The sequence below is a fragment of the Callorhinchus milii genome, unplaced genomic scaffold (assembly GCF_018977255.1).
Source record: "Callorhinchus milii isolate IMCB2004 unplaced genomic scaffold, IMCB_Cmil_1.0 Scaffold17, whole genome shotgun sequence".
In the NCBI taxonomy this organism is placed as follows: domain Eukaryota; kingdom Metazoa; phylum Chordata; class Chondrichthyes; order Chimaeriformes; family Callorhinchidae; genus Callorhinchus; species Callorhinchus milii.
Genome location: NW_024704758.1, coordinates 319,489 through 343,153, shown reverse-complemented (window position 1 = coordinate 343,153; position 23,665 = coordinate 319,489). Strand labels below are relative to the sequence as shown.

At 41.9% G+C, this 23,665-nt stretch overlaps 1 protein-coding gene across 6 annotated transcripts in view; it reads right to left on the bottom strand.

The window, feature by feature from the left end:
* The window catches only part of LOC103190816 (mucin-2-like), a 68,512-nt gene that overhangs the window by 2,334 nt on the left and 42,513 nt on the right, over window positions 1-23,665 (bottom strand). For 3 of the 6 annotated variants that reach the window (XM_042341417.1, XM_042341422.1, XM_042341418.1), the window contains 14 exons: window positions 14,818-22,092; window positions 12,920-13,152; window positions 11,401-11,575; window positions 9,613-9,857; window positions 9,313-9,496; window positions 8,729-8,954; window positions 7,043-7,224; window positions 5,309-5,378; window positions 5,106-5,197; window positions 4,952-4,986; window positions 2,406-2,583; window positions 1,611-1,715; window positions 955-995; window positions 670-792 (listed from right to left, as the gene is read on the bottom strand). In XM_042341417.1, coding sequence (XP_042197351.1) covers window positions 670-792; window positions 955-995; window positions 1,611-1,715; window positions 2,406-2,583; window positions 4,952-4,986; window positions 5,106-5,197; window positions 5,309-5,378; window positions 7,043-7,224; window positions 8,729-8,954; window positions 9,313-9,496; window positions 9,613-9,857; window positions 11,401-11,575; window positions 12,920-13,152; window positions 14,818-22,092 — 9,164 coding nt within the window. The remainder of the gene's footprint in view (window positions 1-669; window positions 793-954; window positions 996-1,610; window positions 1,716-2,405; window positions 2,584-4,951; window positions 4,987-5,105; window positions 5,198-5,308; window positions 5,379-7,042; window positions 7,225-8,728; window positions 8,955-9,312; window positions 9,497-9,612; window positions 9,858-11,400; window positions 11,576-12,919; window positions 13,153-14,817; window positions 22,093-23,665) is intronic. The other 3 variants (XM_042341420.1, XM_042341419.1, XM_042341421.1) reach the window with 3 other exon arrangements.

Below are 23,665 nucleotides of genomic sequence, written 5' to 3'. Positions count from 1 at the left end.
ATCCATTCCTGTCCCTGTAAAATGCTCAGAGACGCAACCCTATATGAAGGGTGCTAAAATACAAGTTGTTGCTCATCACATCTTGGCTATATTATTCAAATGCCTGACTAACTGGAATCCCCTGTTCCTCCCTACACAAGCTGTAGCCATCCAGAGCTCTGTAGCTTGTGTGTTCTCCAACATGAGAATCTGTCAGTCTATTACTTGATTCCACTGGTTCCCTATCTCTCAGCAGATTGAATTCAAGATTCTTTCATTTAAATCCCTCCATGGCATTTCACTACCTTACCTATGTGACTGCCTAAAAGCGTATCACCCCGGCAGTTTCAGCTACTCATTGAACACCTGGCTGCTTCATATTCTTCGCCCGACCTACCCCACCATCAGTGGATGAGCTTTCAGCCACTCTTTTACTGTTTTCTGGAGCTCCATCCTGGAGCCACTTGCCTTGTTCCTCACTCCCCATCTTTATAGCCTGATTTAAGACTTTTGGTAATCTACCCCCTCCGCCAGCTTAGGCTCCTAGTCAGCTCTGTGAAGCAACTATGAGATGGCGTCCTGATTTGAAAGGCGCTATAAATATGTAAAATTGTAGTTCACTGCTTTCTCCCCACCATGTATTCACTACAAACACGTACTTGAATAAGAATCAAATATATGAATTCTTACTTGTTCGCACTTCTTGTTACATTCAACATTTTGGCAACTAATTTTGTTTAGCTGAGTTTCTGGGTTGGTTTCATTGGTACATGTACACCTTTGACATTTGCTTAAAGGAATATCTGCTCCGGGCTGTACAGAGGAGAGAGAACAGGTTTTTTAATTGTTATATTTTTACTTAAATTCAATTAAGTAAATAACATTTTCTTAAAATTGCAGAGTGGAGGGAAAGGACAGGTTGGTAAGGTTTTAGAAGGTTACAAAGGTCTACTGATAAAAAGAAAATCAACTTACACGATACTCTGCCCCTTCATTTACACATACACCCATTGGTTCTGCGGAAGAGAATTGACAAACACAATTTAGTAATGTCACAGACTACAATGCACAAATCAAACAATACATTCAGTAAAATAATTTAATTAAAGTACCATATCAATCCTACACAATAGTATTATTTCATGGGCACCAGAATTCCATATCGAACACTGGTATAAAACCATTGATATGCAACTTATACTAATATTAATTTGCATTTTTAAAGAGCTTTTCATGAAAAACAATGTCTCAAAGCTCGTGACAAATAAAATACAGTTTACATTGATAGAAATCATTTATTTAAATGTAGTAGTGGTAAAAGCTTTATTCTGTAGCAAGATTGCAAGTAAGAACAAAAACAGTGCATTGGTTAAAACTTGGTTCATGGAAGTGATATTTTTGTAATGAGAATTTTATTCAACCAAAAATACCCCAAATTCAGTTCTTACACAACTAAGTTAAATATCCTACTACTTTATAATAATAATAATCCTTGCATTTGATATAGCACCTTATCATGTGTCAACTATTGTGACGTCTCAAAACACTTCACAGAATATACGGTGAATTAACTATTTTGTGGGCGAAACGTGACAACCAATTCGGAAAAACGAAATGCTTCTTTAACTTACCACATGTAGAAACTGGACAGCACTTTCCATCTGGGGTTTTTGTTACAATGTTAAATCCAAGATCACATTTAATTTCCGTTGAATTGCAAAGGCTGATGATGCACTCTAGGTAAACCACAGTATATATGTCAGGCAAATGAAACTACTGCAAATCACACCCAAATTAATTTTGATTTTACCCCATGAATTTAAATGAGATAAATTGATCACAATATATGACTAATTCCTGTATCTAAGACTTCCAATTTTGGAAACCAATAGCTTATCTAACACTTAGGTCAGTATAGTATGAATTAGTTGCAGAGTGAAACTTCCTATAAATTCTCATCATCAAATACAGTAAAGTCCTGATAGCTCGACCCTGGTTTAACTCGTCACTACCATTCGAGTCATCATGCTGTCAGTATTCTGGCCACATTTGTTTATTTATTTATACATATGACTAACTCGCAACTCCAGAGCCCTTTTTCCTTGGAGCAATAGTTATCAAGAGTTTAAAGTACTTGCAAATCGTGGAAAGCATGACATTTTATTTTCACCACAGACACTGATATATTCTCTCTCAGAGAGACTTCAGATACTGTGTGCTGAATTACAGACAGTATTATGCCCTGAACTTTTGTAAGACAGGATGGAATGCTAAGATCATGGTGGAGGTGGGATTGTCATTTTTGAGTTCTCGCACAAATTGTTTCTTCGTAGATATATTGTAGAAATGGCAGATCTTCAATAAATCATAGTCCAAATGTCTTATAATAGTAATGTTCCTGTGTAACATTTCAATAATCAACTTACTGCACTCTGTTTCCATGCAACAATGGTCCTTTGGGTTTGGCACTTTAGCAACAATAAATCCATCTCCATCACACGTCACTGACGGGGAAGAATCACATTTGTGTGGCTGACAGATAACTTGTTGTGTAATGTTATCACAGATGCAGTCTTGACATTTGAATTCAAAACTTTCTCCAAACTGTTGAAACAAAATACTAAGAGTGAAACAGTGAATTCTCATAGCACTTTATAAATTTGCAGAAAATTACAAGCAGTTTTGTGTTGTTGACATATCATCAGAAATAGGATACTTCAGATAACCTTTACAAAATGGGAGAGGGATAGGGCTTTCATCCCATCAGTTTGAGCTGGATTTAATTCCAGGTCCACAGACTCAATAAACATAATAATTTGTTAGCCCTTAAAAGCCCAACATGCCCCAGTTCTGACGAAGGGTCGTGGACCTGCAACGTTGACTCACTTTCCTTTCTCCATAGATGCTGCCTGACCTGCTGAGTGTTCCCAGCGACTTCTGTTTAGGTTTTCATAATAACTTGTTTGATATAATGTCTTATCACATCTCAAATGCTTTACACAAGAAGTTACTTTGAAGTGAGTTCTGATGAAAGGTCATCGACAAATGTTAACTCACTTTCCTCTCTCCATAGATGCTGCCTGACCTCCTGAGTGTTCCCAGTGATCCATTTTTACTTTGAAGTGAGTAGCTGTTATGCAATTGAAAGTGCAACCTAATTTGCGCAATTAATGTTCTAGAAACAGCAATGAGATAAATGAATATGTTTTCCCATCACTTTGGATGAGGAAGTAAATTGACCAGGATACTGGAGAATTACATGCTCTTCAAATAGTACGTCATTGGCAACCATCTGAACTTTTAAACTTGGATTAATATTTTATTTGAAAGATAGCACTTCTGCCAGTGTGGCTCTTCATCAATCTAATATGAAGGGTCTATCTTGATAATGAAATTATGTCAAGATGAAGTTTCAAAGTGCTCACAGAATTTTACTGTGAAGTGTAATGACCGTGTATTTGTAGGCGAATGGGGTAGGCAATTTGTGCACAGCAATGCTCCACAAGCAGCCATGAAATGAATGACGAATTTTATTTGGGGTACACCTGGAGAAACTCCCTTCTCTTTTTCACATGGTGCCTTACTGCTTTACAATGGTAGTTAGCACTGAACAGCGGGAAGGGAGCTAGGGAGGGGAGCTAGGGAGACTAACATTCTCCTTTTGGAGTGGAAAAATCCAACAAGGAGTGGGTGAAGACATGTCTAACAGTTTTGGTGCATTTGGAGTGAGGTAGGAAAGGAGGCAGTGGATGTAGTGGAGGAGAAGAAAAGTAATTTGGTTAGAGAATGGGTGTGAGGCAGAAAGGAAAGCTGAGGTTTGAACTAAATTGCAAGGTTGCACATTTGAGAGTTTAGTTAATTTGAGAGGCCAAGGAGGTTGAGGAGGTTGGAGCCAGAAGTGAGGAGACATTGGTGGGAGCAAGGAGGAAAACAACAACAACACAATAACTTGTACTTATATAGTGCCTTCCACGCAGGGTAGCATCTCAGAGTGCTTAAAGGCTCAGAGGACACTTTCTTTCTTGACCATAATTTAGTTGCAGGAAACCTTGGCTCATTCACACCTTGATGTATGCCAGGCAAGTGGACAAAATACAGTGGGAACACTGTCAGCGGATGATATCGCCAAGAGGGAGCATGTAGATGAGGGAGAGAAGGAGGCCGAGGATAGAGCCATGAGGTGCTCCATTAGTGCGAGAATGAGATGAGAAACATTGGAGGAGATGAAGTGAAGGTAGTGGACTAAATGGGATAATAATAATAATAATAATAATAATAATAATAATAATCCTTGCATTTGATATAGCGCTTTTCACGTCGGGAGGACGTCCCAAAGCACTTCACAGAACACACTGTAAAGTGAATTGACTGTATATTTGTGGGCGAACGCGGCAGCCAATTGCGCACAGCAATGTCCCACAAACAGTCGTAGATTGAAAATGAACAGTTTTATTATTGTTTTTGGTTTTGGAGGGATTAGAACCAGGAGAGCGCCATCCCACGGAGGTGGATGAAGGGAGGTGCTTGAAGTGACTGAGTGATCAACAGTAAAATGACAGAAAGGTTAAGGAGGATACAGAGGCAGAGGAAGCCCTAGTCAGAGGAAGAGAGATTGAGGACCTTGATGAAGGCTGTTTCAGTGCTGTGGGCATGGTGGAAGCTGGACTAGAATTTCTGAATCAGGGAGTGGAGAGAAAGATGGGAGTGGAATTCAGTGGCGACAACACAATCCAGGACTTTGAAATAGGAAGGGTAGGTTGGTTATGGGCTGGTAGTTGGAGAATTTGGAGAGATCAAGGGTAGTTTTTTTGAGGAAGGGGTGACTACTTCATGTAAGTATATCTTCATCATATTAATTGTATGGCATATTTCTGGATCTGGATGTAGAATAAATGGATATAAAAATTGTTAAGCATTCTAATAGACAAAGGATGTTTATTAGAAAAGTTCTGTATTTTTATTTAACACATACCTTTCTGTGTACTCCATCAGGTCCCATGCATCCTTCTGCAGACAGAAACAAACATACATCCACTTAGACTAAAACATTTCTGACTGTACACAAGTAACATTCAAAATTAGAACTAAAAATATAGAAAAAAATGAGAATTATTCAGAATATTTACCCCATTTGTCTACACATATATCACTCCCAGGGCTGAAATTGATGGTATTGCCTGGACAGAAACATCCTTCTGGTTGTAGAACATTTTCATTGCTTTAAAAAAAATGTTGATAATAATTGGTTTAAACAAATCATTCTACAATTTTTATTATCAATGCATTAGTTTTTGGCAGTGTTACACTTGCATTGCTTATTGTAACTAACCTTGGAGTGCAAGTTTGTTCCTTAGAACTCTCACACGTTTTGTAAATCTTGTTTGAAGGACATTTCAAGGCTGTATTGAAGAATAAGAAAGAAAAGTTTAATTAAACTCGGGGTAATCAAAGTGTGTTACAAAACTGCAATTTTGTATCAAAAATGGACTTGCTAATTGCGACAGTATTTTAAAATACGAAAAATCTGACAGAGCCACTGGCCAAAAATGGTAAGGAAGGGTCTATCCAGCATCAATACTGATAGTCGCATTATGACTTGGTGAAGTTTGGAGGGCACTATCTGACAGCTGCGAGAGCCGACGATTGGACGATGCAGTTGATAAGGAGACTTGCTTGCTTTCCCCTTAGCTCTCAAGGGATACCCTGACACACTGCATCAACAGCTGGATTTATTTCCATTCTCTGCGCTGAGTCCTCCCAACCACTGGCTCCTGCCGTGAGAGGACAGTTTGTCGAGGAGGCAGGCAGCGGGTGACCCGAAGTTGGAAATGCTTCTTAGACCGGATTAAATCATCCCCTGGCCCAAGGGTGGCCAGTTTGACCACCCTGATGTACATAATTATGCATGGTATCTAAGTTTACAAGATTCAGATAGCATTTGGAATTGAAAGCTTATTTGTAAATTGGAAATGGATTCAGTGTGATTGCTGACATATTTCCGTCCTTATTTTGTGGAGATGGAAGAGTGATTTCTCGTGGTTTTATTGTCGGCCTGAGTTAGTCTGAGTGAGCTGGATCTTTTGTGCCAGTGCCTTTCCCCTCATGCCGCTGAGACTCTCATTCATGCAGTCATCATGTCCAGGCTTGACTATGCTAACTCCCTGCTTGCCGGACTTCCCTCCTCCCTCCACAAGTTGCAGATAATTCAGAACTCTGCAGTTCGTGTCCTCTCCCATACCAAGCTCCGTGAACTGATCATTCCCATCCTCACCCGGCTCCACTCCTATCCCTCATAGGATTGAATTTGAAATCCTCCTCCTCACTTTTAAAGTCCCCCATGGTCTTACACCTCCCTACCTCTGCAACCTATTAACACCATACCAACCTGTCCACTTCCTCTGCTTGGCAGCCACGGGCCTGTTAATAATAATAATAATCCTTGCATTTGATATAGCGCTTTTCACGTCGGGAGGACGTCCCAAAGCGCTTCACAGAACACACTGTAGAGTGAATTGACTGTATATTTGTGGGCGAACGCGGCAGCCAATTGCGCACAGCAATGTCCCACAAACAGTCGTAGATTGAAAATGACCAATTTATTATTGTTTTGTTTTGGAGGGATTATTGTTAGGCTCTGTGTGGAGTAAGGAAACTTGCCCAAGGTTTCGCCCTCTGCCTGGAATTGAACTCAGGTCTCTCACTTGCAAAGCGAGTGCTGTAACCACTGAGTTCCATGTCCCCCGTGCTGCCTGCCCACCATTGGTGGTGAGACTTTCAGCTTTTCTACCCTCACCCTCTGGAACTCCATCTTGAATCCCTCTGGCTCATCCTCTCACTTGCTTCCTTCAAGGCCCGTCTCAACAACCTCCTCTTTGACCGTGTCTTCGGCCACCTCCCCAAACCCCCTACCCTACACCCATCTTGATTTCATCTCCCAGCTCAGGTGCAAACCCTTAACTGTCCAGCACCTTAGGACATCTTTCCATCTTGTAAGGCGCTTTGTAAAGTTGTTGTTGTTAAAGTACAGAATAATTAAATAAGTAATGTATTTAGTTTTACTTACAGCATTGTCCTCCAGTGTAATTTCTCCAGTCAATGCAGAGTTGTTTGCGTGACATGCACTCAGCTGCATACATTTGCAAACTGGTGCATGCCTTTTTGATGTCTTGGTTTACACATCCATCAATGATGCAAGCATCGTAGTAGAAGTTTGATGAAAATCCCTGATCGCACAGTTCAAACAATCTGAAAACATCACAGTTCATTAGGCTTCCAGATTAATTATTGTTAAACACATTATTAATAAAAACTAAAATTTTGCTTCCTTCTCCAAGTGTTTGTTCATTCATTAAATTATTGAATTCATTAATTAAAGCGGAGCTTTATTAATGTAAACAATTTTCTAAAATAAAACTGTTTACCAGACCCAGTGGAAATTTGTAACTTTTCCATTTGACTTTTGGCACTTTTTATCAAGCATGTCTAGTGAAAAGTACATTGCCCTCTGCCCCATTAAACACTTCACGTCATGTATTGTACATGTTAGATGCAATAATATTAATAATAATCCTTGCATTTGATATAGCGCATTTCACGTCTTTTTGACATCTCAGCGCTTCACAGAATATACTGCAAAGTGAATTGACTGTATATTTATGGGCGAAACGAGATGCAGAGTAGCATCCTCAACTCTGTCCCAGGCTACTCACAGAAAAGAATCAATTATAGTACTTGCTATTCCAATGTGTTTTTCCTGTGTTGGAATTCAACCTCTGTGGCAGGGGTAAAAGATTTTTAATGCCCAAAATTTTAAATATTAGACAATCGTGGGAAAATCTATTTCAATTTGGAAACCAGTCCTTTTTAAGCACTGTGGAAAATGGCTTTTGAAATCAGATTTTAATTGAAGAATTTTCCATGGTATCTTAAGGTGTCAGTCTTTCTGAATTGAAATCACTAATTTCTGAGTCAGAAAACTATAGGCTCAAACTCTATGTCAGGACTTTAAAATCACATATTCTAGGCTGACACTCCAATGCAATTCTGGAGGTGGGGATGCATTGTTGGAGCTGTTGTCCTTCAGATGAGATGTTAAAACCAATCTCTGTACAGATGGATGTTAAAGATCCCATAGCACTATTGAAAGAGAGAATGGAGTTTCTTCTGGTTTCCTGGCCAACGATACCCCAGGAAACAGTCGTCATTCACTCTATGGCTGTTTATAGAACACTTCTATGTGCAAACTGGCTGCTGCATTCACTTCCAAATGAAAGTCTCTATTCTTTACATTTACAGTAAATGTAGTGAAGTGCATTGAGATATCCTTCTGAGATGAGAGGCGCTATATCAATTGTAAGGAATATGCCTTAAATTTTACCCTAACCTAATCCTAAAGACTAAGTGACATTTCAGAACTGACAATGTCCTAATTGAATTATGCTACTAGTTCCTGAGATGCTCTGATTTTGGCACATTTCATGAGAGTCAAACATTGTCATCACATTTTACAAATGTTTGTGAAAACTTTGGGCCTGGTTAACACTTAAAATAGATTGTTTTTTGCTTTATAGTTATGAAGAGCTCTTAAATGCTTAGAATTTAATATTAATAGTGTTAATATTCAAAATCAGTTTGTACCAATTGGCATTTACTTTGCTGAATGATCAAAAAAGACTTGAAAGAAATCTCGGGTAAATTGACCTTGAATTTTTAGAAAAGTTCAAATATTTGGCACAGTCCAATTCCTTACTTGGTTTTAAACAGGTTGCAGACAGAATTTGAGTCGCAAGGATGTTGTGTTATCTGGTCACTAGGTGTCACATGAGGTCGTGGAGTTGCAGATGATGAGGGTGGAGCATTACAGTTTGGTTTGTTGGCATCTTTGACTTGCCAGTGAGCAGCCATTTCAGAGCAGGAGGATGCCTGTTTTCCATTTGGTAGCATACAGTCATCACTCTGGTCATTAGTGCATGTTCCTGTGAAGACACAACATGAAAGCATGTCAATTATATTTATATAGACATATTCACGATATTCTTTGATGGATATTGAACCTAAAGGGCATCATTTGTGTATTGGAAATATCATACTTGTATTTCGCCCACACAATACACACTGTCACACCATATTCTGTGAAGTGTGTTGACTCTTCAATGATGTAAAAACATCAAGTGCAAGGATTATTATGTTCCGAATGAAGGTTGAATGAAGAAACCCATAAGTGGTCTTGACTTGATCGTGGCTTTGCTATACATACATTACCAACAGTTTTCTTTTACAAATCAAAACTTTTAAATGTCCTATTTAATGAATAAGAAAACAAAGCATTCTTACCGCACTGTCCCTGTGTATTGTTTCCAAAAAATTTGTATGGGAGTTTGACTGAGAAACCCATGCCATAGAAGATAATCTGTGCCTCTATTTTAGGAATTTCTACTGTTACATGAGTGGTTAGGCTGAAGATGCTCACTCCGTAATTTGAGTATGGCAGTGAAACATTAGTACCTTTTACAGTCACCTGGTGATAGAATAAAGAAGCATAAATATTGTGTTAAATTAGCAACATGACTGTAGTCTGGTAACATGTACGGTAAAATATTCTTATGGAAGTACAGACGTAAAAATGATAGTTACCAGAAATTGACCTCCATTAGTACCATTATTTTTTATTTGTATTTCTACTTTGTCAAACTTCACTATCATGGCACGTAGACAGGATGATCCATCCTGTGAATTGCATTCATAGTTGTCGATGTAAACTCCAAAGTTATGTGTCGTGTTGATTTCCTCCACGAGAACGTAAGTACAGTTTCCTTCATAATTGTACTGTTGCCCATCAAATGTAACGTAATGTGAGCCTCCCCATCCGCTGCACTGGCCTGTGTGAACATCATGTTTGGTTAATATTAACTTAATCTCAATAATAAAGTATATAGTACATTGCCTCATGGAAAAAAAAAACGCATAAAAGTTTATTTTCTATTTGTTGGAATTTTTCTGTTAATGTAGCAGTAAGTCTTTATAATTGGGGTTTTCATTCAAATCATATCTTCCCAAAATAATTACATTTCCTGAGAAGTGGAAAATAACTCCCATTTTAGAATTCACTCAGTTTTTAGATAATAATTTTCCTCAATTGCTACCCTATGGTGTTGACTCTTGTTGTTGTTTGGTTTATATGGATGCAGATGCTTTCAAGTATTTGCTGAAATACCCTTTCTTAAGTGTAATCTTAGATAGAGACTTTTTTTATTGGTCAGCTGGGTGCTTAATGCATGTGGAAACCCATCACCATTCTTAACAATATCCAAACCAGACTGAGAGTTCTATGCATGTCACCTACACATGGAAATTACCATGTCTAGAAATGGAATGTGCATTCTCCCTGAAGAAATACACCTTGCTTACCTAATTCTGGACAGCATTAGTTAGCAAAAGCCAAACGAGACGTGGCATCGCAGGATTGCATTGGGGGTACTTCTGGAGTTTAACTCATAAAAAATGCATTGATTGCCATCAAAAGCATCATTTAGCAACGTACGTGCTGTTAGTCCAGTTAGGATCACTCTGCCCATTATACCTTGGCTTACAGGGTTCACAGGAGCTGAATGGGAAGAATTCCTGCCCTCCGAGGTCTGCCGATGAGCTTGGCTCACTTGTTTATCATCAGCAGTGCCGTGGAATTGGGAACCAGATTATTGAGACTGCCACAGAAATTAACTTGATTCTAAAATTCTGTGAACATTATCTTAAGGTCAGTTCAGCTCTAAGGAGATCCCACCAGGATGTGTGTGCAAGCTGTAGGCATAAGGATGGTGACAATGTTTTCCTACGTTTGATGCTGATCTTGCTATTCTCCACAAAGCTTGCGGGAGTTTCCTGGTGCCTGCTTTCCTAGAGAGGGCTCAAATCTGTACTTGTTGGATGCCAAATCACCAACTAGTGACTATGCATCTCGGGGGAAGTCAGCAGTCCTCCTTGGAGCTTAGCTCGCTCCGTGGTGAAGTGCTTGGCAATAGAATGTTGGAATAAAGTCTGTGCTTTGAAAAGTATTCATTTTTTTAATGAAAATAATATTGATATTCAATTAAATGTAATATTACAATGCTTTTATGCATAGTTCACCCTCTTAAATCTTAAGCTTTTATAAGTATGTGTATAAGGCAAAACCCAGAATATGCCTGGCAGTAAATTTTTGGCACCCAAAGTAATCATGGGGGAATTAAGTGAAATATTGATGTAAAGCATTCTAACATGATAACATTCAAATAAAATAAAACATTCAATAAACAAATACATCTATCATATACCATTATTATAATGTTCATACAAAGCAAATGATTAAATTAAATGTTTTGAATGTGAAAATATTTGGAAAAATGTGCTTTAAGAAAGGGCTTCAAGTGACTTGAAAATACTTACAGCCACATTCAGAATGGAGACAGCAGTGGTAGTCGTCATAAACTTGGGCAGGTGAATAGCCATTGGCGCAGATGATATTTTCAACAGGAGGACACACAATAGGTGTTATGGCTACAACATTGTTTACGATACATGTTGCCATGAGACAGTCACAAATATGCCAGGTCTCATTATGCTAAATTAAATTAAAAAAGTACAGAAGTTAAAAGAATATTGATGAATTCACTTACAAAATATCAAAAAAATTGTTATCAGTTAGTATGTCTTGACAACCATAAATACATTGTTTAATCAGCTATCTAACTCTCCAGTAATTCATTGGAATAGTAGGATATGTGCAATAATAAAAATGTAAGTTGTATTTATATTTTACAGCTGTTTTATTAGGCAGTATGATGGTTATTGCTCATTCACATTTTTCTCTCTTGAAGCGCTCTGAGACACTGTCCGGCGTGGAGGGTGTTATATAAATCCAAGTTGTTCTTGTTGTTTCCAAAAACACCATCCTAAACATTGTTTTTGCATTTCGCATTGTGTTAAAATCAAAACTCATTTCTGGTTATTGAACAATACCCTGCAATACCCTGGCATACTCTGGCAACCCAAACTTTGGCTATTGTCAAAGTGCGCCTAATATTCTCTGGAAACAGAATACGTTCTTCCAGGGAAAGAGGGCATATTCCATTCCAGACACGGGAACGTCAGTGGTGTAAATTAGCACACATGGAACTCTGTCCGGTTTGGATGTTCTTAAGCATGGTGATGGGATTCTGTATTTGTCAGACACTCGGTTGACCAAAGCAGGTTATTAGGAGCCAAAGCTTGAGGATCCCTGAGCATGGATTGAGGTATAACTGGAACTTAATCAGCTAAGACAGCATAGTTTGTCATAGTGAGCATTGGCAAGCTTATGTCCCTCAGTTTTGTAAAGCGCTTTGAGATGTTCTCCTAAAGCGAAAGGCATTGTGTTAGTGTAGATTGTTTTTTGCCATGTATTGAGTTTGAGCATGAAAGCATTACAATTCCTCAAAAACATTAGACGGAAAGTCCATTTTATCTTAAAAATTAAGAATAGTGCGGAATTAGGCAAAAATAATAAATTCAGCCTTAATGTGAAAGTCAGTTCTTTTTAAGAATTGTTGAAAACTGGCTTACAAATTAAGATCAAAACTAAGAATTTTCCACAATTTTGTGCAATTGTATAGTTTAAGACCGATGCAATCTTAAAGTTTAAAGTTTATGGAGGCAGTGAGCGAGGCCTTGTTAACCCATAAGCCCATTCAGTCCGAGTGCAGGGAGGTCCTCAGTCAGGATACCTAATGTCCTGGGAAGCCTTGAGCCCAGAAAATTTTGGAACCACTGTTTTGAAGAGCTGAGTGATATATCTGATTCACAAAATGATGTAATTTCATATTTTTTCAATTATCAAATAATTCAAGCATGTAGAGCTTGAACTATACACTGCAAAATCAAACCAGCATTCACTTATTGCCTAAAATACCACTCCAAAGATACTTACTAGTCTTGGCGGATCAAAATCAGGACAATCTTGTGTTGTGCTTGTTGTGGATTCAACTGTTGTTTGTTTAGCAGTAGTCATAGGTTCAGTTGATTCTTCAGTCTTGGAGCTTGTGGTTGGTTGAGTTGTTATGCTGATACAAGGTTCAATATGTTTTTCGACAATGCATGTTTCATTACAGAATGCCCAAATGCAGTATCCTGTTTCATCAGTGTAGTTGTATAAAATTGCACCTAAAATGTACACAAAAGATGATATATTTCAGAGTAGAAATAGTTAAGACTTATTTAGTTATTACCGCAGAAAACATTAAGCTAAACAATTGAAAACACATTGTTGAATTCAATAAAATGAATATTTTAGTCCTAATGAATGTTTTGAAGTATAATTTTAATGTAGGATGTTCAAAAAGGAAGTCAAATTCTTCAGAAAAAACAGCTTACAACAGGCAAAATCTATTTCCAGGATATGACAACTAAAGTCTACGGAAGATTAGATTTCATCAGACAGGATCGTTCACAAATGAGTGCAGCAAAAGCTCAGTTGTACCAGCTTTAGTATCTCAAAATTAGGATTTTTGTACCAGATCAGACGACCACAAGATCACAAGATTGGTTTGGATAAAGAAGGTGTTTTGGCCATTTAATCTCATCCTTTCAACATACTTCTCATCAAACTGGAGAACTGGGATTTTTTCCGTTGGAACAAAGACAATTGAGGGTGTGGGTTGATTCAAGTTTTGGAGTTTATTGAGGATTTTAAAATTATGAAATGTTTTCATAGTCAACAGAGGGTTTTGGGTTGTTTGAGGTTTTTAAAATCAGTAGGTAGAAATGATTTCCATTGTTAGGTAAGTCAGTGCTTTGAACTCATCAATTGAGCAAATTCGGAGGTTAAATGCTGTGAGTAGTGGTTGAGGCAGAGTCCATATTAGCTTTCAAAAGGGAACTAGATAAATATTCATGGGCACTGCAGATATTCCCCTGAGAGTACGGCATTCACAAACCGGATCTCTGTACTGAATACCAGTGACGGTGATAACACCTCTGGGGAGAGGAGTCAAAAACAAATGGATGGACACGTGGATACAGAGAAGAATATCATTGGGAACATGACTGTGAAAGGAATAGACAGACGTTTCTGCATGATTCTCGCTTGGTATGTTGCCTCCCTGGTGCCAGGATTGAACAATTCACGGAACGAGTGCAAAACATTCTACAGGGGGAAGGGGAACATCCAGAAGTCATAATCCGTGTTGGGATCCATGAGGTAGGGACAAAAAGGGCTGAAATCCTACAGGGTAAGTATCCAAAGCTAAGGAAAAAGCTAAAGAGTAGGACCTCAGAGGTGGTGATCTCTGGATTATTCCCAGTGCCTCGTACAAGTGAGTATCAAAACAACAGGATCAAACACATGAATGCATGGTTGGAGAAATGGTGCACAAAGGTGGGCTTCAGGTTCCTGGAACACTGGGACCAGCTCTGGAGCAGGTTGGAAATGTACAAAGTAGATAGGTTACACCTACAGGGCTGGGACCAATGTCGTTGCAGTAGGTTAATTAGTGCTGTGGGCGAAGGGTTTAAACTAGGGGGGAAGGGAATCAGGATGTAACATCAGAAAAAGTTACATTGAGGGCTGATAGAGATGAATAACAATGCAATAAGGAGTAGTCCAGCAAAAAGGAGGGATTAGACAATGGAGAAATGCAAAGCAGACTCCGTTGTTCTTGGAGTGCATGTGCATAAATGCACCGGGTGTGACAAATAAAACTGGTGATCTGCAGACTCAAGTTGCCACATGGGATTATGATGTATTGGGAGTAATGGAGACCTGGCTCAAACAAGGTAGTAGAAGATTTTAAATCAAAAAATTCAAACATGAATAAAAAAATAAATTACCTTGTGGATAGACTGTGCCATTCAAGATGCAGAAGCATTCCGTAGTAGAAGGCAAATATGTTGTGCTGGGTGAAGTGGAGGTAGAAAATAACACAGAACTAGAGGTCAATGCAGAACTACTTGAAGGAAACATGATAGTAGTTCCAGTTATGGAAGTTGTTGGTGTGAGTGTGGATGGGGATACAGCAACAGTAACAGTGGCAATTGTCGTCCATTCAGCGGAGGTGCTAGAGGATACATTTCCTGTGGTCACACTGCCAGGTGTAACTGAAATAGAAGGTGATGGAGTCGTCGAGAAAATCGGTAATTCTGGAGGCAGGGTTGTATGAAGCGATTCGATGGGCGTACTGCTTGTCAATTCTGTGGTTTCTGTGATTTCAGTTGTTTCTGACATTTCTGTTGTACAAATTGTAGTTACCTCTGTGTAAATAGGTGGTGATGATGTTGCAGGAGTTGGTATTGAGCCAGAAGTGCTGGTTGTTGTAGAAGGTATAGGTGGAGTAACAGAGGTTATAGGTTGAGAAGGAATTGAAGTTATTTCTGTGGATGATTCCATCGTGAACATAGATGACTGAGAAGCCGTTGTGTACGTTGCTTCTGTTTTGACTGGATGAAATGTTTTGGAAACCATGGAGGTGCTTGTTGTTGTTGGAGAAGCTGTTGGAACAGACGTTGCACTTGCACTTGGAGTGGTTGGTGGTGTCACAGTAGTTGTTGTGCTGGTTGTCGTGGGTGTTTTTGAAGAAGTAACAGTGCTTGTAACATTTGATCCCGATGAGGTTGATGATGGAATTGGTGTCTCTGTGATTACAGATGTCATGCCAGAAGAAGTTGTTTCACCAACTTCAGTTGTGGTTAGTGTAGATGGAGAAAAGGAGCTCTTACTGCTTGTTTCTTCAGGAGGGCTAGGAGGAGTTGGTGAAGTTCCAGTTGTGGGCGTTGTAGTAGAAGGAATACCAATGGACCCAGTTGGAGTTGTTGGTTTAGATACTACAGTGATGAATGATGTATGTGGAGGAAAACTGGTCTTGGTTTTTGTTTCTGCAGTGGTGGTTGGAGTAGATGGCGGACTTCCAGTTGTGATCCTGGTCGTTGGAGAGGACGAAGTAACTGTGGATATAGTAGGAGTTGTTGTTTTAGTAATTTCAGTGGTGAATGGTGTTGATGTAGAAAAGGTGCCCTTGCTGCTTGTTCCTCCAGTTGTGCTTGGTGGAATGAATGGATTTCCAGTTGTGGTGGGTGTTGGAGCAGATGGAGAAACTGTTGTACTAGTTGTCACTTCTTTTGTGGTTGATGTCGAGGCAGGAGTTTGAATGATTTCTGTGGATGTTTTTTCTGTAGTTGGTGTCATTTCTGTAGTTTCAGTAATTTCAGTTGTACAAATTGTGCTTGTTTCCTCTGTGCTCCCTGATGTTGGTGGTGTCACAGTAGTTGTTGTGCTGGTTGTTGTGGGTGTTTTTGAAGAAGTAACAGTGCTTGTAATACTCGATCGTGGTGTGGATGTGGGCAATGTAGTAGAACGAGAACCAGTGGATCCAGTTGGAAATGTGTGAGATATTACAGTGGTGAATGGTGTTGATGCAACAAACGTTGTTTCCTCTGGGCTCGTTGGTATAGGGAATGTCACAGTAGTGCTGACAGTTATTATGGGCGCAAAAGGTGGTGTTGTTATGGAACCAGTAGTACTGATTGTTGGGAGTGATTTCGATGGAGTAACAGTACTTGTTTCACTCGATTCGGGAGAGGTTGATGATGGAATTGGTATCTCTGTGATAGATGTTGTGCCTGTAGATGTTGTTGTTTCTATTACTTCAGTTGTCGTAATAGATACTTCAGTGGTGAACGGTGAGCTAGTTGATGTTGTCGTGGTGGATGTTTCAGTCGAGAATGGTGTAGACGTCGAAAAGGTGCTCTTGCTACTTGTTTCTCCTGTCGTGCTTGGAGGTGTGTGTTTTGGAGTAGTTGGGATGGTGGGAGTTGGAGAGGAAGGAGTAACTGTGGACCCGGTAGGAGTTGTCGTTTTGGATACTGGAGTGGTGAATGGTGTAGATGGAGAAAAAGTGCTCTTGCTACTTGTTCCTTCTGTTGGTGTATGGGATGGAGTTCCGGTTGTTGTGGTGGGTGACGGAGTAGAAGGAATGGTCGTTGTGCTTATTGTTCCTTCTGTTGCAGTTGTTGGAACGCTTGTGGATGTTGATGGCGAAAAGGTGCTCTTGCTACTTGTTTCTCCTGCCGTGCTTGGAGTACTGTGTGTTGGTGGAGTTGGGATGGTGGTTGTTGGAGTGGAAGTAGGACCTTCTGTTGTTTCTGTGGGTTCAGATGTACAGATTGTGGTTGTTTCCTCTGTGCTACCTGATGTTGAAGTGCTGGGAGTTGGTGGTGGGCCAGTGGTGCTGGTTGTTGTGGGTGTTTTGGATGGTGTGACTGTGGGTGTTTTGGATGGTGTAACTGTGGGTGTCTCAGGTGTTCCGGGTGAGGTTGATGACGGAAACAATGTCCCTGTTGTCACAGATGGGGATCCAGTTGATGTTGTCGTGGTGGATGTTTCAGTCGAGAATGGTGTAGATGTTGAAAAGGTGCTCTTGCTACTTGTTTCTCCTGTCGTGCTTGGAGGTGTGTGTTTTGGAGTAGTTGGGATGGTGGGAGTTGGAGTGGATCCTGTAGGAGTTGTTGTTTTTGATATTTCACTGGTGAATGGTGTAGATGGAGAAACAGTGCTCTTGCTACTTGTTCCTTCTGTTGGTGGAGTGGATGGAGTTCCAGTTGTTGTGGTGGGTGATGAAGTGGAAGGAATGGTTGTTGTACTAATTGTTCCTTCTGTTGCAGTTGTTGGAACGCTTGTGGATGTTGATGGCGAAAAGGTGCTCTTGCTACTTGTTTCTCCTGCCGTGCTTGGAGTACTGTGTGTTGGTGGAGTTGGGATGGTGGTTGTTGGAGTGGGAGTAGGACCTTCTGTTGTTTCTGTGGGTTCAGATGTACAGATTGTGGTTGTTTCCTCTGTGCTACCTGATGTTGAAGTGCTGGGAGTTGGTGGTGGGCCAATGGTGCTGGTTGTTGTGGGTGTTTTGGATGGTGTGACTGTGGGTGTTTTGGATGGTGTAACTGTGGGTGTCTCAGGTGTTCCGGGTGAGGTTGATGATGGAAACAATGTCCCTGTTGTCACAGATGGGGATCCAGTTGATGTTGTCGTGGTGGATGTTTCAGTCGAGAATGGTGTAGATGTTGAAAAGGTGCTCTTGCTACTTGTTTCTCCTGTCGTGCTTGGAGGTGTGTGTTTTGGAGTAGTTGGGATGGTGGGAGTTGGAGTGGATCCTGTAGGAGTTGTTGTTTTTGATATTTCACTGGTGAATGGTGTAGATGGAGAAAAAGTGCTCTTGCTACTTGTTCCTTCTGTTGGTGTATGGGATGGAGTTCCAGTTGTTGTGGTGGGTGACGGAGTGGAAGGAATGGTTGTTGTGCTAATTGTTCCTTCTGTTGCAGTTGTTGGAACGCTTGTGGATGTTGATGTCGAAAAGGTGCTCTTGCTACTTGTTTCTCCTGCCGTGCTTGGAGTACTGTGTGTTGGTGGAGTTGGGATGGTGGTTGTTGGAGAGGGAGTAGGACCTTCTGTTGTTTCTGTGGGTTCAGATGTACAGATTGTGGTTGTTTCCTCTGTGCTACCTGATGTTGAAGTGCTGGGAGTTGGTGGTGGGCCAATGGTGCTGGTTGTTGTGGGTGTTTTGGATGGTGTGACTGTGGGTGTTTTGGATGGTGTAACTGTGGGTGTCTCAGGTGTTCCGGGTGAGGTTGATGATGGAAACGATGTCCCTGTTGTTACAGATGGGGATCCAGTTGATGTTGTTGTGGTGGATGTTTCAGTCGAGAATGGTGTAGACGTCGAAAAGGTGCTCTTGCTACTTGTTTCTCCTGTCGTGCTTGGAGGTGTGTGTTTTGGAGTAGTTGGGATGGTGGGAGTTGGAGAGGAAGGAGTAACTGTGGACCCGGTAGGAGTTGTCGTTTTGGATACTGGAGTGGTGAATGGTGTAGATGGAGAAAAAGTGCTCTTGCTACTTGTTCCTTCTGTTGGTGTATGGGATGGAGTTCCGGTTGTTGTGGTGGGTGACGGAGTAGAAGGAATTGTCGTTGTGCTTATTGTTCCTTCTGTTGCAGTTGTTGGAACGCTTGTGGATGTTGATGGCGAAAAGGTGCTCTTGCTACTTGTTTCTCCTGCCGTGCTTGGAGTACTGTGTGTTGGTGGAGTTGGGATGGTGGTTGTTGGAGTGGAAGTAGGACCTTCTGTTGTTTCTGTGGGTTCAGATGTACAGATTGTGGTTGTTTCCTCTGTGCTACCTGATGTTGAAGTGCTGGGAGTTGGTGGTGGGCCAGTGGTGCTGGTTGTTGTGGGTGTTTTGGATGGTGTGACTGTGGGTGTTTTGGATGGTGTAACTGTGGGTGTCTCAGGTGTTCCGGGCGAGGTTGATGACGGAAACAATGTCCCTGTTGTCACAGATGGGGATCCAGTTGATGTTGTCGTGGTGGATGTTTCAGTCGAGAATGGTGTAGATGTTGAAAAGGTGCTCTTGCTAATTGTTTCTCCTGTCGTGCTTGGAGGTGTGTGTTTTGGAGTAGTTGGGATGGTGGGAGTTGGAGTGGATCCTGTAGGAGTTGTTGTTTTTGATATTTCACTGGTGAATGGTGTAGATGGAGAAAAAGTGCTCTTGCTACTTGTTCCTTCTGTTGGTGTATGGGATGGAGTTCCAGTTGTTGTGGTGGGTGACGGAGTGGAAGGAATGGTTGTTGTGCTAATTGTTCCTTCTGTTGCAGTTGTTGGAACGCTTGTGGATGTTGATGTCGAAAAGGTGCTCTTGCTACTTGTTTCTCCTGCCGTGCTTGGAGTACTGTGTGTTGGTGGAGTTGGGATGGTGGTTGTTGGAGTGGGAGTAGGACCTTCTGTTGTTTCTGTGGGTTCAGATGTACAGATTGTGGTTGTTTCCTCTGTGCTACCTGATGTTGAAGTGCTGGGAGTTGGTGGTGGGCCAGTGGTGCTGGTTGTTGTGGGTGTTTTGGATGGTGTGACTGTGGGTGTTTTGGATGGTGTAACTGTGGGTGTCTCAGGTGTTCCGGGTGAGGTTGATGATGGAAACGATGTCCCTGTTGTTACAGATGGGGATCCAGTTGATGTTGTTGTGGTGGATGTTTCAGTCGAGAATGGTGTAGACGTCGAAAAGGTGCTCTTGCTACTTGTTTCTCCTGTCGTGCTTGGAGGTGTGTGTTTTGGAGTAGTTGGGATGGTGGGAGTTGGAGAGGAAGGAGTAACTGTGGACCCGGTAGGAGTTGTCGTTTTGGATACTGGAGTGGTGAATGGTGTAGATGGAGAAAAAGTGCTCTTGCTACTTGTTCCTTCTGTTGGTGTATGGGATGGAGTTCCGGTTGTTGTGGTGGGTGACGGAGTAGAAGGAATGGTCGTTGTGCTTATTGTTCCTTCTGTTGCAGTTGTTGGAACGCTTGTGGATGTTGATGGCGAAAAGGTGCTCTTGCTACTTGTTTCTCCTGCCGTGCTTGGAGTACTGTGTGTTGGTGGAGTTGGGATGGTGGTTGTTGGAGTGGAAGTAGGACCTTCTGTTGTTTCTGTGGGTTCAGATGTACAGATTGTGGTTGTTTCCTCTGTGCTACCTGATGTTGAAGTGCTGGGAGTTGGTGGTGGGCCAGTGGTGCTGGTTGTTGTGGGTGTTTTGGATGGTGTGACTGTGGGTGTTTTGGATGGTGTAACTGTGGGTGTCTCAGGTGTTCCGGGCGAGGTTGATGACGGAAACAATGTCCCTGTTGTCACAGATGGGGATCCAGTTGATGTTGTCGTGGTGGATGTTTCAGTCGAGAATGGTGTAGATGTTGAAAAGGTGCTCTTGCTACTTGTTTCTCCTGTCGTGCTTGGAGGTGTGTGTTTTGGAGTAGTTGGGATGGTGGGAGTTGGAGTGGATCCTGTAGGAGTTGTTGTTTTTGATATTTCACTGGTGAATGGTGTAGATGGAGAAAAAGTGCTCTTGCTACTTGTTCCTTCTGTTGGTGTATGGGATGGAGTTCCAGTTGTTGTGGTGGGTGACGGAGTGGAAGGAATGGTTGTTGTGCTAATTGTTCCTTCTGTTGCAGTTGTTGGAACGCTTGTGGATGTTGATGTCGAAAAGGTGCTCTTGCTACTTGTTTCTCCTGCCGTGCTTGGAGTACTGTGTGTTGGTGGAGTTGGGATGGTGGTTGTTGGAGTGGGAGTAGGACCTTCTGTTGTTTCTGTGGGTTCAGATGTACAGATTGTGGTTGTTTCCTCTGTGCTACCTGATGTTGAAGTGCTGGGAGTTGGTGGTGGGCCAGTGGTGCTGGTTGTTGTGGGTGTTTTGGATGGTGTGACTGTGGGTGTTTTGGATGGTGTAACTGTGGGTGTCTCAGGTGTTCCGGGTGAGGTTGATGATGGAAACGATGTCCCTGTTGTTACAGATGGGGATCCAGTTGATGTTGTCGTGGTGGATGTTTCAGTCGAGAATGGTGTAGACGTCGAAAAGGTGCTCTTGCTACTTGTTTCTCCTGTCGTGCTTGGAGGTGTGTGTTTTGGAGTAGTTGGGATGGTGGGAGTTGGAGAGGAAGGAGTAACTGTGGACCCGGTAGGAGTTGTCGTTTTGGATACTGGAGTGGTGAATGGTGTAGATGGAGAAAAAGTGCTCTTGCTACTTGTTCCTTCTGTTGGTGTATGGGATGGAGTTCCGGTTGTTGTGGTGGGTGACGGAGTAGAAGGAATGGTCGTTGTGCTTATTGTTCCTTCTGTTGCAGTTGTTGGAACGCTTGTGGATGTTGATGGCGAAAAGGTGCTCTTGCTACTTGTTTCTCCTGCCGTGCTTGGAGTACTGTGTGTTGGTGGAGTTGGGATGGTGGTTGTTGGAGTGGAAGTAGGACCTTCTGTTGTTTCTGTGGGTTCAGATGTACAGATTGTGGTTGTTTCCTCTGTGCTACCTGATGTTGAAGTGCTGGGAGTTGGTGGTGGGCCAGTGGTGCTGGTTGTTGTGGGTGTTTTGGATGGTGTGACTGTGGGTGTTTTGGATGGTGTAACTGTGGGTGTCTCAGGTGTTCCGGGTGAGGTTGATGACGGAAACAATGTCCCTGTTGTCACAGATGGGGATCCAGTTGATGTTGTCGTGGTGGATGTTTCAGTCGAGAATGGTGTAGATGTTGAAAAGGTGCTCTTGCTACTTGTTTCTCCTGTCGTGCTTGGAGGTGTGTGTTTTGGAGTAGTTGGGATGGTGGGAGTTGGAGTGGATCCTGTAGGAGTTGTTGTTTTTGATATTTCACTGGTGAATGGTGTAGATGGAGAAAAAGTGCTCTTGCTACTTGTTCCTTCTGTTGGTGTATGGATGGAGTTCCAGTTGTTGTGGTGGGTGACGAGTGGAAGGAATGGTTGTTGTGCTAATTGTTCCTTCTGTTGCAGTTGTTGGAACGCTTGTGGATGTTGATGGCGAAAAGGTGCTCTTGCTACTTGTTTCTCCTGCCGTGCTTGGAGTACTGTGTGTTGGTGGAGTTGGGATGGTGGTTGTTGGAGTGGGAGTAGGACCTTCTGTTGTTTCTGTGGGTTCAGATGTACAGATTGTGGTTGTTTCCTCTGTGCTACCTGATGTTGAAGTGCTGGGAGTTGGTGGTGGGCCAATGGTGCTGGTTGTTGTGGGTGTTTTGGATGGTGTGACTGTGGGTGTTTTGGATGGTGTAACTGTGGGTGTCTCAGGTGTTCCGGGTGAGGTTGATGATGGAAACGATGTCCCTGTTGTTACAGATGGGGATCCAGTTGATGTTGTCGTGGTGGATGTTTCAGTCGAGAATGGTGTAGACGTCGAAAAGGTGCTCTTGCTACTTGTTTCTCCTGTCGTGCTTGGAGGTGTGTGTTTTGGAGTAGTTGGGATGGTGGGAGTTGGAGAGGAAGGAGTAACTGTGGACCCGGTAGGAGTTGTCGTTTTGGATACTGGAGTGGTGAATGGTGTAGATGGAGAAAAAGTGCTCTTGCTACTTGTTCCTTCTGTTGGTGTATGGGATGGAGTTCCGGTTGTTGTGGTGGGTGACGGAGTAGAAGGAATGGTCGTTGTGCTTATTGTTCCTTCTGTTGCAGTTGTTGGAACGCTTGTGGATGTTGATGGCGAAAAGGTGCTCTTGCTACTTGTTTCTCCTGCCGTGCTTGGAGTACTGTGTGTTGGTGGAGTTGGGATGGTGGTTGTTGGAGTGGAAGTAGGACCTTCTGTTGTTTCTGTGGGTTCAGATGTACAGATTGTGGTTGTTTCCTCTGTGCTACCTGATGTTGAAGTGCTGGGAGTTGGTGGTGGGCCAGTGGTGCTGGTTGTTGTGGGTGTTTTGGATGGTGTGACTGTGGGTGTTTTGGATGGTGTAACTGTGGGTGTCTCAGGTGTTCCGGGTGAGGTTGATGACGGAAACAATGTCCCTGTTGTCACAGATGGGGATCCAGTTGATGTTGTCGTGGTGGATGTTTCAGTCGAGAATGGTGTAGATGTTGAAAAGGTGCTCTTGCTACTTGTTTCTCCTGTCGTGCTTGGTGGTGTGTGTTTTGGAGTAGTTGGGATGGTGGGAGTTGGAGTGGATCCTGTAGGAGTTGTTGTTTTTGATATTTCACTGGTGAATGGTGTAGATGGAGAAAAAGTGCTCTTCTACTTGTTCCTTCTGTTGGTGGAGTGGATGGAGTTCCAGTTGTTGTGGTGGGTGATGAAGTGGAAGGAATGGTTGTTGTGCTAATTGTTCCTTCTGTTGCAGTTGTTGGAACGCTTGTGGATGTTGATGTCGAAAAGGTGCTCTTGCTACTTGTTTCTCCTGCCGTGCTTGGAGTACTGTG